We start from the raw sequence: 17,264 nt of genomic DNA, 5'->3' as shown, positions 1-17,264 counted from the left end.
GAGAGACGTATGGACAGACGCTGCGGTGCTCTGACCTGTCCGCGAGGACAGCACGAGGAGGAGCAGAAGGAGCGCACATCGTGAGGAGCGTTCGCGGTGATTCATCTCGCTGGGGAGAGCAGCGCTCGAAGAGGGCGAGGAAGAAGAAGACGACGAAGGGAGAAGAAGAAGAGGAGGTGGAGGAGAAGAACCCTCACTCTCAGGCCGTTCAGCAATGGCAACCGATGTAACGGTCCCTCCTGGGCTCGTTTCTCCCACTCGTTGCCGTAACGAAACTATCGGACGCACCGGCTCGCTCTGCCTTCCCTCCCTGTCCTCCCCCCTTGTTCGCTGTTGCTCTTCCCTCCGATCTTTCTGTCGCTCTTCTTCCCGGTTTATTACTGCTGCTACAGTCTCGAGATGTCCAAGTTCAGATTTTCTTGTTTGCCTGGACGTCCCTGGTTCAGACTTGCTCTCCCTGCAGCTCTTCCCACGCTCTCTGTTGCAGCTTCTTTGCTCTTTAGCTCCACAACCCCCTGTATTGCTCCGGTTTCTACCTGCCCCCTCCACCCTCCCCTTCTCACCCCTTCCTTTCCTTTCCTTTCCTTTCATCCCCATTTCCACGCTTCTCTCTCCATTCCAACTCATTGTTCTCCGACATCTCTCTGGATTGTTGATTCGAAATGGACTCGGTTTCGCCCGTTTGTGTCATCTCCCCCATGTGATTGGTTAATCAACTCAAGAACACGGATCGTACATGAGATCTTTCTTTGAATACAGAGTCGAGGCGCATGGAAGGGCGAGTGGCATTGGCATGGCAACACAGTGACAATGGACTGTGGGACAATACGTGGATGCATCAAAGGAAGAGAGCAAGCAGGAGCTGGAGAAAGGTAAACAAAACATAGCAACCAACAAATAAATGGGAAGGGGTTGAGGATTGAGGATAGAGGACGTGGATGAGCAGGGGCGGATCCAGGAATTTCAAGACGGGAGGGGGGGGGGTGCATGAAACTACAGCGACGGGGGGGGAGAGGAGGTCTGGGGGTGCCCCCCCAAAGGAAATTTGAAAAAATTGTCAGAAACAGCATTTCGTGCGTTCTTGGAAGTTTCTGCAGTTCCTTGTGTTCTTCCAACAGTTCAGCAGAATCGCACCACCTGCACCCTCATCCTGGATCGAAGGGGGGGGGGTGTGCACCCCCTGCACCCCCCCCCCTGGATCCGCCCCTGATGAGGGTGGAATAATCACAGGTAGGGATGGAGGAAGATGCACTGCCAGCATGAAAATATGTAGGGAAGTGTGAAGTCAAATGGAATGAAGAGAGCTTCCATAAATAAGAAAAAAAGAGGAACAAAGGTGTGGAGGAGTTTTACAAGGATTGGGTTGCTGGAAGAATTCTTGCAACCTGTCGATACTAAAGGAGGGCAGAGGAGGTCGGTAGGAGCTGGCAGAGGGGGAGTGGGGACTGGGGAGCTGGCAGAGGAGGAGGAGGAGCAGTGGTAAAGGTAGAGGAGATAGTAGAGGTAGAGGAGAAAGGTAGATAGGTAGAGGAGGAGGGGCAGAGGAGGTACGAGCTGGGGAGTTTCAGGAAAAAAAACAGAGAAGCTACCAGTCCAGGGAAGGTCAGCAGGCCCTGGCTTCTGATTCTGTATTAGTCCGTGGGCTGAGTAGGGTTTACATGCACACCCCCCCCCCCCCCCACAACTTAACTTCCCGGGTATGTCCATGTACCCCCCACCCTAGGGGTTAGGAAAAACCATGTTAACAGAAAAAAAACTCATTCCCAAGGTACCTCCCACGCATATTTTGATGTTACCCCCCCTGTGTCAGTGATTTCCGAAAATTAGGGGTAGGCGAAATTCAAATGGACATAACTTTTTACCTAGTCATCCTATGGTTGCATATGACCCCTCAAAATGTTTTTCCTGGGACACTCTTTACAATGATATGTGTTATATGCAAATGACGTCACTAATGAGGTCACCAGAGGTCAAACTATGAGGGAATGAGTTTTTTTTCTGTTAACATGGTTTTTCCAAACCCCTAGGGTGGGGGGTACATGGACATACCCGGGAAGTTAAGTTGTGGGGGGGGTGCATGTAAACCCTACTCAGCCCACGGACTATATGAGAGGCGGGGTTAGAGGACCTTGGACCCACAGCATCCAGGGGAGAAAAGTGTGAAGCAGGGGCACCTGCCCATAATGAAGCGATATACTACATTGTACTACAGACAAAGGTCTTGGAGTCTTTGAGAGGTACAGAAAGGCCCGGATTAACAATGGCGCCCGAGGAGCACAAATTTACCTTTATTTGCCTTTACTTTTATTCATAATTATTTATCAGCTAACAGCCATTATGGAAGTTCATTTTAGCAACTCTAGGTCAGCGATATTAATTTGAAATACCTTCACGTTGTGTCATATCAAAAACTACTAATATAAAATTTAACTCTGCACATCTGCCAATAACGACAGAGCTACAACGCCACCTGCACGTCTGCCAATAACTACATAGCTACAACGCCACCTGCACATCTGCCAATAACTACATAGCTACAACGCTACCTGCACATCTGCCAATAACGACAGAGCTACAACGCCACCTGCACATCTGCCAATAACGACAGAGCTACAACGCCACCTGCACGTCTGCCAATAACTACATAGCTACAACGCCACCTGCACATCTGCCAATAACTACATAGCTACAACGCTACCTGCACATCTGCCAATAACGACAGAGCTACAACGCCACCTGCACATCTGCCAATAACTACATAGCTACAACGCCACCTGCACATCTGCCAATAACTACATAGCTACAACGCTACCTGCACATCTGCCAATAACGACAGAGTTACAACGCCACCTGCACATCTGCCAATAACTACATAGCTACAACGCCACCTGCACATCTGCCAATAACTACATATCTACAACGCTACCTGCACATCTGCCAATAACTACATAGCTACAACGCTACCTGCACATCTGCCAATAACTACATAGCTACAACGCTACCTGCACATCTGCCAATAACTACATAGCTACAACGCTACCTGCACATCTGCCAATAACTACAGAGCTACAACGCTACCTGCACATCTGCCAACTACAACGCTACCTGCACATCTGCCAATAACTAGAGCTACAAACGCTACCTGCACATCCGTCAATAACTACAGAGCTACAACCCTACCTCCACATCTGCCAATAACTACATAGCTACAACGCTACCTGCACATCAGTCAATAACTACAGAGCTACAACGCTACCTGCACATCTGCCAATAACTACATAGCTAAAACGCTACCTGCACATCTGCCAATAACTACAGAGCTACAACGCTACCTGCACATCTGCCAATAACTACAAAGCTACAACGCTACCTGCACAGCTGTCAATAACTACATAGCTACAACGCTACCTGCACATCTGCCAATAACTACATAGCTACAACGCTACCTGCACATCTGCCAATAACTACAGAGCTACAACACTACCTGCACATCTGCCAATGACTACAGAGCCACAACGCTACCTGCACATCTGCCAATAACAACAGAGCTACAACGCTACCTGCACATCTGCCAATAACTACATAGCTACAACGCTGCCTGCACAGCTGTCAATAACTACATAGCTACAACGCTACCTGCACATCTGCCAATAACAGAGCTACAACTCTACCTGCACATCTGCCAATAACTACATAGCTACAACGCTACCTGCACATCTGCCAATAACAACAGAGCTACAACCCTACCTGCACATCTGCCAATAACTACATAGCTGCAACGCTACCTGCACAGCTGTCAATAACTACAGAGCTACAACGCTACCTGCACATCTGCCAATAACTACATAGCTACAACGCTACCTGCACATCTGCCAATAACTACAGAGCTACAACACTACCTGCACATCTGACAATAACTACATAGCTACAACGTTACCTGCACATCTGCCAATAACTACAGAGCTACAACGCTACCTGCACACCTGCCAATAACTACAGAGCTACAACGCTACCTGCACATCTACCAATAACTACAGAGCTACAACGATACCTGAATATCTGCCAAAAACTACAGAGCTACAACGCTACCTGCACAGCTGCCAATAACTATAGAACTACAATGCTACCTGCACATCTGCCAATAACTACAGAGCTACAACGCTACCTGCACATCTGCCAATAACTACAGAGCTAGAACACTACCTGCACAGCTGCCAATAACTACAGAGCTAGAACGCTACCTGCACATCTGCCAATAACTATGGAACTACAATGCTACCTGCACATCTGCCAATAACTACAGAGCTACAACGCTACCTGCACATCTGCCAATAACTACATAGCTACAACGCTACCTGCACATCTGCCAATAACTACATAGCTACAACTCTACCTGCACATCTGCCAATAACTACATAGCTACAACGCTACCTGCACATCTGCCAATAACTACATAGCTACAACGCTACCTGCACATCTGCCAATAACTACATAGCTACAACTCTACCTGCACATCTGCCAATAACTACATAGCTACAACGCTACCTGCACACAACTACATAGCTACAACGCTACCTGCACATCTGCCAATAACTACATAGCTACAACTCTACCTGCACATCTGCCCATAGCTACAACTCTACCTGCACATCTGCCCATACCTACATAGCTACAACGCTACCTGCACATCTGCCAATAACTACAGAGCTACAACGCTACCTGCACATCTGCCAATAACTACAGAGCTACAATGCTACCTGCACATCTGCCAATAACTACAGAGCTACAACTCTACCTGCACATCTGCCAATAGCTACAACGCTACCTGCACAACTGCCCATAACTACATAGCTACAACGCTACCTGCACATCTGCCAATAACTACATAGCTACAACGCTACCTGCACATCTGCCAATAACTACAGAGCTACAACGCTACCTGCACATCTGCCAATAACTACAGAGCTACAACGCTACCTGCACATCTGCCAATAACTACAGAGCTACAACGCTACCTGCACATCTGCCAATAACTACAGAGCTACAACGCTACCTGCACATCTGCCAATAACTACAGAGCTACAACTCTACCTGTACACCTGCCAATAACTACATAGCTACAACGCCACCTGCACTTCTGCCAAAAACTACAGAGCTACAACGCTACCTGAACATCTGCCAATAACTACATAGCTACAACTCTACCTGCACATCTGCCAATAACTACATAGCTACAACGCTACCTGCACATCTGCCAATAACTACATAGCTACAACTCTACCTGCACATCTGCCAATAACTACATAGCTACAACGCTACCTGCACATCTGCCAATAACTACATAGCTACAACGCTACCTGCACATCTGCCAATAACTACATCGCTACAACTCTACCTGCACATCTGCCAATAACTACATAGCTACAACGCTACCTGCACATCTGCCAATAACTACATAGCTACAACGCTACCTGCACATCTGCCAATAACTACATAGCTACAACTCTACCTGCACATCTGCCAATAACTACATAGCTACAACGCTACCTGCACATCTGTCAATAACTACATAGCTACAACTCTACCTGCACATCTGCCAATAACTACATAGCTACAACGCTACCTGCACATCTGCCAATAACTACATTGCTACAACTCTACCTGCACATCTGCCAATAACTACATAGCTACAACTCTACCTGCACATCTGCCAATAACTACATAGCTACAACCCTACCTGAACATCTGCCAATAACTACATAGCTACAACGCTACCTGCACATCTGCCAATAACTACATAGCTACAACGCTACCTGCACATCTGTCAATAACTACATAGCTACAACTCTACCTGCACATCTGCCAATAACTACATAGCTACAACGCTACCTGCACATCTGCCAATAACTACATTGCTACAACTCTACCTGCACATCTGCCAATAACTACATAGCTACAACTCTACCTGCACATCTGCCAATAACTACATAGCTACAACTCTACCTGAACATCTGCCAATAACTACATAGCTACAACCCTACCTGCACATCTGCCAATAACTACATATCTACAACGCTACCTGCACATCTGCCAATAACTACAGAGCTACAAACGCTACCTGCACATCCGTGAATAACTACAGAGCTACAACGCTACCTGCACATCTGCCAATAACTACAGAGCTACAAACGCTACCTGCACATCTGCCAATAACTACAGAGCTACAACGCTACCTGCACATCTGCCAATAACTACAGAGCTACAAACGCTACCTGCACATCTGCCAATAACTACAGAGCTACAACCCTACCTCCACATCTATAGGTTGCGATGTAGGTCTGTATAAAAGAGGGTGGGTGGGGGGGGGGGGGGGGTACACGTGCCAACCAGAAAGATCGTAGCTGAGGATGTGGTACCGAAACTTTTTGAGTGATTGAATTTTGAAAGAGCTCGGTGGGTTTGTTTGGATATCTTTTTTTGGAGAGACAGGGTGAGAATATGACATTTGCCTGGATTTAAAGACATTTTCCCAATGTATGATCCTTTCCAGATCAGCAGAGGAGGAAGCCTCTGCTGCCAGACTTTTGGTGAGATGTGGAATTGTACGGCATCACGGAATGTTATCTGCAAAGAAGAAAAGAGGATTTCCAACAGCATCAGATTGATCATTAATGTTTACTAGGAATTGGACAGGGTCTTGGATTCTGCCTTGAGGCGCTCAAGCTTCTGCTGGGAGAGGAGATGGAGGGATTGCATTGAGAATGACACACTGACTGCATGATTGGAGGAAGTCAGGAAGGGTGACCTTGTATTGCACAGGAAGAAAGCTTGAAAAGAAAAGTGGGATGCCAGAATGTGTCCAACCCATGAGATGTTGAGTGGACAGGGTGGAATCCAAATTGATGGGCAGTGATTAGGCCATTTGGGAAAATGAAAGATGATGTCAGCTATGATTCTGGAGTCCATGAATTTGCTTGGAAATGGATGTAAGCTATTCAGGTTGTAGTTGAGAGGATGTCATTTTGCACCCTTCTTGTGTACTGGAGTGATGTTGGCTTTCTTTCAAGTCAGAAGAAGGGCGTGTGATTGACCTATGGTGAAGGTCGGCTGAAGAGAGTAGACAGAACGTAAGCATGAAGGCAGGATTTGAAAACATGGGCATTGATACTTTCTCGGCCCATCTTCAAGGCAGAGTCAAAGCTGGCTAGAGCTTTCTCTACTTTCTCAGGTGAAAAGTGTCTCGGAGGCAGTGGGTATGAGGGGATAAGAGAGAGTTGGGGACTAGGGGGAAAATATTGATTTGAGACACTCGGTCTTGTCTCAAGTGGAGTCAGCTGTTCTGTCAATTAAGCTGAGGGAGGAGATGGAGGTGGACAACATACCAGGGAAAGAACTAACAAGGCACCACCAGGACTCTGAAGGAATAATAAGGTTGGGTGGTTCAGCCTTGTGGTTTGCCTGATGTATTCCCAGCTTACCTGACAATGGACACATATTTGTTGCGAGACTTGTAAAATTAAATAAGGTTGCCCTTTGGAAGGTTTGCCTTCCATGATGAGAAAGGAAACTGTTTGGGTTCCACTGCTTTGCTGCAGGATTCAGAGTACCAAGGCCTTGGAGAGAGATTTTGAGTGAATGAAGGGAATGAAAAAAAATGAACGAGGAAGCTGCATCATGCCCACCCTTCCCCTCGAGAGAAAACTGTGCTCTCTCTCTCTCCCTCTCTCTCCCTCTGTTATATTCCAAGTACAGGAGGATGCCAGAAACATATCTAGGGAGATGATCCTCACCTTTTGTTTGAGATTTCCAACAATTGCTGAGAGAGGCGCGAACAGCACCGTGTTCAGAGTTGAGCGATTGGACAGAATCCAAACTAATTGTCTGAGTTCAGGCCATTGAAAAGCTGGAAACACATGACACCAGTAATCAAGGATTCCATGCTGCAACAGCTTGAGAGCTTTTATTAAAACTTTCCCAAGTGGAGTCATTACTGGACGGAGAGAAGACGGAAGACCAATCCTTTTGCAAGAGGGTACATTGCAGTCCCTGCCATTTGGCTGAATCAAATAACCAGACTCTGCATCCATTTGGTACCCAGACTCTCATTATCTCATCATCAGAGAAAGTTCAACTTTTACAAGAACATAGCCATAGAAGCCAAGCAGGGTGAAGGAGGAGCAGATGATGTTGGATGGAAAGTCTGTCATTAGCAGGCCGAGGAGGGACGACATACCATTCGCAGAGATAAACATTGGAAAGCTCACAGTTTCGGTCAGACCTAAGGAATCCCGGAAGGCCTTAGTAGCAGTGCCAGCTTCCAACCAACTGGCATGGTGGCAATAATTGAAAATGCCACAAATGATGATGAGAAAGTTGGGATGGTTGACCAACAGTTGGTCCATGTTCGATGAAAGCGATACAAATGGAGTTATCATCGTTTGGTGGCAAACATTTCGACAAACATGAGATGGTTGACGAGAGGAATATGCAGCCGGGTATTTTGTCATAATGGAAAATATAGCTCGGGAGAGAAACAGAAGAGTCAGGAACATCCTGTGTGAGAGACGTTTCTGTTCAATACAGTATCTGCAATAGCAGCAGCATCTTATCCTGAGACATTTGTGAGGTTAGAATGGTATCGTTGAGTGTTAGAGGTCCAAACTGTAATGAAGGAGGAATAAAAGCTGAAGGGGTTGGAGAGTGTGGGGGAACATGGATAAGGGGAGGCAACATGTGAGTGAGGACAGGTGTGCACACCGAGGGGGAAAGGGAGTGTTAGAGCTCATCCACAAGCTTCGTCTTTGTATTTTTTTTTAAACCTTTTTATTGAAGTTCATCCTAAACAAGGCTGAAAGCCACTAGTTTGTAAGGGGCTACAAAGAAAAAGTAGAGGAAAAACTGGCAAAACCTTCTCCTAGTCCTGAAACAAGGAAACCTCTTCACAGGACCACTGGGCAGGAAAAGGTAACTAGGCCAGGCAGAAAAATCAATTATCATGTCCCCATTGGGTGTTTTTTTAGGGGACACCATGGATGGCCGTTGGCTCCCGAAAGGAGCTCATCCGCCCTTTGTCAGGTGTTGTTTTTAGCCTTGGCATGGTGTCACAATCATCCTCTCCACTAGCAAAGCCAGTGAGGGTTCTCGGTTTAGTTGCCGCCGACCCAACAATGCGGCAGGTAGCACTGGGTTACATGGTACCAGTGGCAGTCCCAAAAGACTGACCTCACATAAAATACAAAAACTAGAACAATGTGACCGTGTCGCCAATATGCCTCCACATAGTCCCACAACAGGTAGATGCCATCACTCTGCATATGTATGGGTAGGGCATCACGTTTGTGAAGTTTCGTGTTGATTGGATAGGTTCGTTTTTCTATCCAAGATGGCGGCCAAACCATGTGACCTATGACATCATCATTTTCAAACTATATGCAACATTGCTGTTAGATGATATTTGTAAAATTTCGCATCGATAGGATGGTCAGTTTCAGAGATATAATTATTTAATATTTTCCTTCAATCCAATATGACTGCCAAACCATGTGAACCATGATGTCATAAATTTAATATTCAATAGAAATGGGTCATAGATCATGTGCATGCAATTTCAGATTTTTAGGATAAGGAATTCGATTAAAACATTTTGGATCGTATACCACTAGAACACGTGGTACCACATCACCCATGATGTCATCATTATAATGCTTTTGTTCCCCATTGGGAGTACTTCACAATGTGATGATGTTTCAAATTTTTCCATTCAGCGGTTTCCGAGAAATAATGTTTTAATTATTTGCGTTTAATCCAAGATGGCTGCCATAACACGTTACCTATGACATCACAATTATCATAAAAACATTCTGCATGGGTGTCACACCTACCCTGAAAGTTTTGTCTCGATCGGACATGTGGTTGCTGAGAAAAACGAGGTTTAGCCCGTACGGACGTACGGACAGACGGACAACCCGAAAACATAATGCCTACGGCGACTTTGTCGACGGAGGCATAAAAAGATATGCCGAGGCTGTGGGTGTGTAAGTGGTTAACTAAGTGCCTCTGTGCTCACTGGAAATCGTGATCCGTTTTGGAATCTGAGCTTAGCAATAGGGAGGCCCACATTGCTGGGGGGAGTGGACGGAGCAGAGGTTAAAAGTAAAGCATTACTGTAACAGAAATCTGGGACAAAGAAATGCGAATTTGTGAGCGAGGAAGATATGAGAATGACAAATTCAGAGAAAATAGAGATAATACCTGCCCTTAAAATGCTCAAGCCAACAATCTCTCAAAGGAAATATGCAACACAGCAATTTAAGCTTCTGCCTTCAGACTCCATTTGCTTAAAATCCATAGCTCGCAAAAGGGATATAGTTTGATAATGGGAAGCAGGTGAAGTAAGATGCCATATTGGCATTACACACATTTGTAAGCATTTCTAAAAGAAAAATTCCACTTTGATATTATGGGGTATTATGTGTGGATCAGTGACAAAAAAAATAATCTCAATTTATTCCATTTTAAATTCAGCTGTAACACAACAAAATGTGAAAAACGTCAAGGGGTCTGAATACTTTATGAAGGCACTGTGTATGTATGTATGGTATGTATGTATGTATGTATGTATATATATATATATATATATGTATATATATATATAGCTGTGGGTATAGTTTATATATCTATATATATCTAAAACACAGTTTGTGTGTGTGTGTGCGTGTGCGTGTGCGTGTGTGTGTGTGTAATGTTACCGATAGACTCCGAAACGGAGAGGCTCACGTACTTGATATTTGGCATAGACATGGCCATTGAGCCTGGGACGAACATGGCCGAACTCAAAATATTTGACGATCCATATTTTTTATTCATATTTACCTCAGCGCATTTCAGCAAAGAACCCGCTAATCTCAGCCGGTGTCAGAACAGCTCGCTGATTAGCTCAGAGCGATCACGTGATGTTCCATCCCCACCGCTAGACTGATTCGCTCAGAGCGATCACGTGATGTGACCATTGCCATTCACTCCACATAGGCGGAGATGCAGTTACCGGGCGCCATCTTGGTTGGCATTCGATGCTGGGCGATGGTGATTTCCGTCACACGTTTGCACGTAATTCAGAGCGAAAAGCGATCGTGTTTTGTGTCGATTTTGTGCGATATGAATTAAATGTCTTTGATAGCGACCGGTAATTCCGCCAGGGGCGCTGCGCGCACTACTTACGTCACGCTGTGCATGGCACTCTGTGACCGCCGTTGCGGTGCAATGCTTTGCGGGCAAATCGTTTTTATGCCATGGTATGTCATATTTTGCACTTAACCACTCTTCATGACTGATCATGTGACATCTACACACTCATGTCTACCACCGAGACGGATCCTGGTTTCACGTGAGTAATATTTACCATATTTGCTCGATTTTTGAAACCGATGCATGCAAATATCGTGTCTATACCACACCTAAAATATTTTTTAGAACGAATAAGCACATCTCTCCTTTGAAAGTGCCCCTTGAAGTGTGTCCAGGTGGAATTTCTAAGTCGTAGGTCTTAGCAACTCTCAGCAATCTTTTACCGCATGGATTTATCTCGAGTATTTACTAAACTGCTAAGTTGAAGTTGCATACATATTTCAGCAGTTTTCAATGTAAATCGGTGTAATGTAACCTCCCCCCTCCCCTCCCCCCCTACCCCTCCCCTCCTACCCCTCCCCTCTCCCACCCCCTCCCATCCCTCACCCTCCCCCCTACCCCTTCCCCTCCCCCCTCCCCATCCCCACTTCTCCCCCTCCCTCCTCCTCCCCTCTTCTCCCCCTCCCTCCTCCCCCCCTCCCTCTCCCTCTTCTCCCCTCCCCTCCCCCCCTCTTCTCCCCTCCCCTCCCCCCCTCTTCTCCCCTCCCCTCCCCCCCCTCTTCTCCCCTCCCCCCCTCTTCTCCCCTCCCCTCCCCCCTCTTCTCCCCTCCCCCCCTCTTCTTCTCCCCTCCCCTCCCCCCCTCTTCTTCTCCCCTCCCCTCCCCCCCTCTTCTTCTCCCCTCCCCTCCCCCCCTCTTCTTCTCCCCTCCCCTCCCCCCCTCTTCTTCTCCCCTCCCCCCCTCTCCTCCCCTCCCCTCCCCTCCTCTTCTCCCCTCCTCTTCTCCCCTCCCCTCCCCCCCTCTTCTCCCCTCCCCTCCCCCCCTCTTCTCCCCTCCCCTCCCCCCTCTTCTCCCCTCTCCTCCCCTCCCCCCCTCTTCTCCCCTCCCCTCCCCTCCTCTTCTCCCCTCCCCTCCCCTCCCCTCCCCTCCCCTCACCCCTCCCCTCCCCTCACCCCTCCCCTCCCCTCACCCCTCCCCCCCTACCCCCCTCTTCTCCCCTCCCCTCCCCTCCCCTCCCCCCCTCTTCTCCCCTCCCCCCCTCTTCTCCCCTCCCATGATCATTCCATGATCATCTCCAGACCAACTCCGCCACCAGATTGATATACTGAGTTCAGAAAGTAAACCCAAGTCAAGAAAAAAAAATTAATCCATATTAAATGCCAAGTCTGTATATATGTGTGTGTGTATATATGTATAATGTATATGTATAGAGAGAAAGAGAAAGAGAAAGAGAAAGAGAAAGAGAAAGAGAAAGAGAAAGAGAAAGAGAAAGAGAAGAGAGAGAGAGAGAGAGAAACAGAAACATTTCGTTCCTCTTTATTACTGGGAAGTCAGTGTACATGATGAAAAGTCATACGACACATTTCATATAAATAAGGATGGGGGTTACATGAGGGGAAGGACTAGAATTTACAAATGAACTTGGAGGACACCATCAACCAAGCTACAAAGGGATTCCACCATCGCTGTGAGAAGAGCGTACATTCAATGAATTCAAGCTCCAGATGTAAACGAGACGTAACTAGACCTTTGAAAATCATAAAAACATCATCATCAGATAAAAGTAGTGCATGAATGGTTTGCATTTTGTGCTTTCTTGATGAATAAATAGCAAGTTTTGCCTCCGCAAACAGATAGTTGGCTAAAATACATTCTTCTTTACACCGGTAAGAAATATTAAAGCCAAATATAAAAACACAATGTGTGAAAACCAAGCCTAGCCCTTCAATCACACGTGATAAAACTGAAAAAAGAGGAGCCAACCTCGTACATTCAATAAAAGCATGAAAAACAGTTTCAGGGACATCACAGAAGGGACACATTTCCGAGTTGTCAGGGCATATGCGGTGAGATAAAACGTTTGAAGATAAAATATAATGTGCCAGTCGCCATTGCAGGTCCCCAGTGCGTTTGACAATGGGTGCCCTATACATGGTGAGCCATTTGATTGTTGCAGCAGCGCCAATTTGGAGCAGAGGTCTCCAGTGTGTTTGAGGTTCTGTCGGTTTACAGGGAACAAGAATTCCAACACACATGGAATAAACAGAGGATTTCTCCATTGTATTAAAAGGAAAAAGACCTTGGAAAGAAATTAAAAGTTTTGGAAAGGGGCATTGTGACAAAGGAGGGTTGGCTTCCACCAGTGGGTCCCATTTTAGCCCGGTTTGTTTAAAAAGGCATAAAATCAGTGAGAAGATCCTCCCAATGACTGATAGAACGAACACCAGTAGCCACAGCAACGTCAGCTGCTGACTTCCATTTGTGGAGAAAAGGGTCTCGAAAGTTTTTGACCTTTGTGCAATCAATATCAATGAATTTTTGCATAAAGATCGGTCACTACAGACCCCTTTAAAAACTGGGTTTAGAAAGACTGGCTCATTTAAAAACATTGGGAGGGAATAATCACATGCATCACGCTGAAATTGAATCGCCTGCCATGCTTCCAGCATGCTCCTGTAGAATAGGGGGACCAAAGTTAAGTCAATGTTCTTGATGGTGATGAGAAAGAGTTGCTGGTCAAAACCAAGTTTCCTGGCTTGCCTAAGTAGGCAGTGAGCAAAAGCTTTCCACGGGACATCCGTGTACAAAAGCCGGCGTAGTGAGAGGAGGCGAAAAGCCATCACCTTACTGTTGACATCGACCAACCCCTGTCCACCTTCAGCAACGGGCAGGCTTAGCACGCCTGACCGGAGCCAGTGTTTCCCCCCCCCCCAAAAAAGTCAATGAAAACACTTGAGAGTTTTTAAAGAATAAAAGCTGGAGCTTGTAGTGCCTTAAGCTTATGCCACAGCATTGATGCCACAAGATTGTTTATTATCAGGGTGCGACCCCGATAAGAGAGCTGATTCAGTAAACCTTTCCATTTTAGAAGCCGCTGCTCAGTTTTAGTTATGAGTGTTTCCCAGTTCTTCGAGATGAAGTCCGGAGTGCCAAGAGAGACCCCGAGATAGTGTATCCCGTCTCGTGCCCACACAAGCTGGCCGGGCAAGGTTGGAGGAGGGGCGTCACTTGGCGGACCCAAGTAGAGAGCATTGCTCTTGAGCCAGTTGATTTTTGCAGAGCTTGCCAAGCTAAACTCCTGGACACAGTGAACCAAGGAAGAAACATCTTCATCAGAGCGAACAATTACGCACAGGTCATCTGCGTAGGCAATTGTCTTGACCGGGTTTACTGCTGGAAGGGGGGCGAAACCAAGAAGGCACGCACGCAATCGAATAAGCAGAGGCTCAACTGAAAGGGAGTACAAAAGACCAGACAAGGGGCACCCTTGGCGAATTCCTCTACAAACAGAGAATGGCTGGCATAAAATATTATTTACTTTTAACAAACTAAAAGTATTATTATACAATAATTTAGTGTAAGAGATAAAAAATTTCCCCGATACCAAAGCCACGTAAAACAGAAAAGAGATAAAAATGATCAATTGCATCAACTTTCCTGAAAATGTCTGCTGCTCTTCTTCTGCTCCAATCGGCTCTTCTGATCATGTGCTTGTTAAAGTGGACATCTCTCTGACCATTTTCAGAGAGCCTCCTCAGCGTCGACGAGTCTGGCATTTCACTCAGGCCAACTGGCACGGTCTTCAAGCAGCCATCAATCATCTGGACTGGTCTCCCATCTCTACCGCCTCTGACATCAACTCATCCTGGGAATTCTTCCAAAGTAAATTGCTCTCTCTCATGCACAGATTTATCCCTTCTTGTCTTCAGTTGTCATACCCTTCCTCCCGTCCATGATACACGGAATCTTGTGGTGAGGCTATTGCCCAGAAACAACTTGCTTTCGTCTCCTGGAAAGCAAATCCAACGGAAGGAAATCTCATTTCCTTTCACAAAGCCCGAAACAAGTGTGTGTCCACCCTCAGGAGAGCCAGGAAACAATATCTCTCCGTCCTCAGGACCGAACTCTCTTATCTGTCTCCCTCTTCCAAATCCTGGTGGCGTCTGGTGAAATCTGTTTCTGGTGTTTGTTCCCCCTCCATCCCCTCCCTCACCTTAAATGGCCACACGGCTGACTCCGCACGTGAAAAAGCTGAATGCCTCAACTCTGTGTTTGCCTCTAAATCTTGTGTCCCAAACCCATCCCTCTCTGTACCCACCGTACCCAGTCGTACCCAGCTGCTCCTGGACTCTGTGTCCTTTCCTCCTGACAAGGTGGAAAAGTTTCTGTCAACCCTCGACTCTGATTCTGCAACTGGACCTGACGGCATCAGCCCACGGGTCCTAAAATCATGTTCTTCCGCTCTTTCACTCCCCCTCTCTGTTCTCTTCACCCTCTCTTTTGCTCAAGGTCATCTTCCATCTGCTTGGAAATCTGCCAACATCACCGCTTTGCACAAAAAAGGTGCAAAAACAGATCCCAGCAACTACAGACCAATCAGCCTTCTCCCAATTATCAGCAAAGTCATGGAATCCATCATTGCTTCAGATATGAAATCTTTCCTCTTCTCCAATGGCTTGATCTCTGATCATCAATTTGGTTTCAGACCTGGACACTCCACTCTGGACATGCTGCTTCTGCTTTCTCAACAATGGATGGAGGTCCTCAATGCCAAACAGGAAATTAGAGCAGTCTCCCTTGACATATCACGTGCCTTCGATACGGTCTGGCACCCCGCTCTGCTCACCAAACTCTTCTCTTTTGGTATCCATGGAAATCTCCACGCATGGCTGGCGGACTTCCTCTCTAGTCGTAGTCAACGTGTGGCCCTGAATGGGTTTCTCTCATCTCCTCTTCCTGTTCAGGCTGGAGTTCCCCAAGGCAGTGTTCTGGGCCCTGTGCTTTTTCTGGTCTTCATCAATGATCTCTCTGACTCTCTTGAAAATCCTCTCTATCTCTTTGCTGACGACTCTACTCTCTGTCGCTCCATTCTTCATCCCTCAGATCGGCAGTCTGCAGCCTCCTCACTCTCTGCAGACCTTGACAAAATCACAGACTGGGCAAACAAGTGGAACATGTCTTTCAATCCTGACAAATCTCACACTCTTACGATGTCTCTCCGAAAAGACCGACTGGACAACCCTCCCATCCACTTTCTGAATAATCCTCTCCAAGAAGTTCTGTCACTCAAGCTTTTGGGTCTCACTATCTGCCATGATCTTTCCTGGAAAAACCACATTTCAAATCTGGCCTCCAAAGCCAGTCGCCGACTGGGCATCCTCCGTCGTGCGAAGTCCTTCCTTGGCACACCTGAGCTCCTCACCACATACAAGGCTTTCATCCGCAGCTCAATGGAATACTGCTCTCCCCTCTGGGCTGGTGCTCCTGCCTCACACCTAGCTCGTCTTCACGCTGTTGAAACCAAAGCATTCAGAATCATTGGAATCTCCCGCGATGAAGGTCCAAGGCCTCTCACTCACTCACCGCAGGCAGGTTGGTGGTCTTTCCGTCTTCTACCAACTCCTCTCTGGCCTTGCCCCCCCAGCTCTCTCTGGGCTCTGTCCTGCAAATATTCCTTCAGGTCGCACAACATCTGCCTGCAACCCTCTTTTGGTTAAACTGCCAAAATCAAGACTCTCTGCTCACCTTCACTCCTTCATTCCTCTTTTCTCCCACCTCTGGAACAAACTCCCTCACTCTCTTCAATCCCACTCCACCCTCCAAGTCTTTAAAACAGCTGTTCACCACCATCTCTTATCTTCCCCCATCCAAAACCTTAATCTTTTCTACCCCCGCTAATTTCACCCCAATTCCACTTTTTGAAATACCAACTTTTGTCCTGGAAGTCCTTGGTGTCCTTGTGCTTTATACTTCTCCCTCCCCCCCCACCCCCCCCTTCCCAAGCCTCCTCCCCTCCGGGCCCTCTCCCTTCCACACATCTCCCTGCTCTCGGATGTTGTGTGTGTGTGCTTCCCCTTTTCTCCCCATCTTGTCTTTCCGCTCCCTCTTTTTGTGTATTTTGTTTGTCTGGTCGATTTGTTT

The 17,264-nt window shown here is 46.8% G+C and overlaps 1 protein-coding gene across 2 annotated transcripts in view; it reads right to left on the bottom strand.

Annotated features, from left to right (window-relative positions):
- Positions 1 to 513, bottom strand: part of LOC137439526 (cell adhesion molecule 2-like) — a 132,557-nt gene extending 132,044 nt beyond the window's left edge. For both annotated transcript variants that reach the window (XM_068135357.2, XM_078768115.1), the window contains exon 1: positions 36 to 513. In XM_068135357.2, the coding sequence (XP_067991458.1) occupies positions 36 to 105 (70 nt within the window). In that variant the 5' untranslated portion in view covers positions 106 to 513. The remainder of the gene's footprint in view (positions 1 to 35) is intronic.
- Between the last annotated feature and the right edge of the window lie 16,751 nt (positions 514 to 17,264).

Source organism: Myxine glutinosa, chromosome 14, assembly GCF_964187855.1.
Source record: "Myxine glutinosa chromosome 14, kmMyxGlut1.1, whole genome shotgun sequence".
Classification (NCBI taxonomy): Eukaryota; Metazoa; Chordata; class Myxini; order Myxiniformes; family Myxinidae; genus Myxine; species Myxine glutinosa.
The sequence above is the reverse complement of the archived record's forward strand: the minus strand, read 5'-3'. Positions and strand labels throughout refer to the sequence as shown.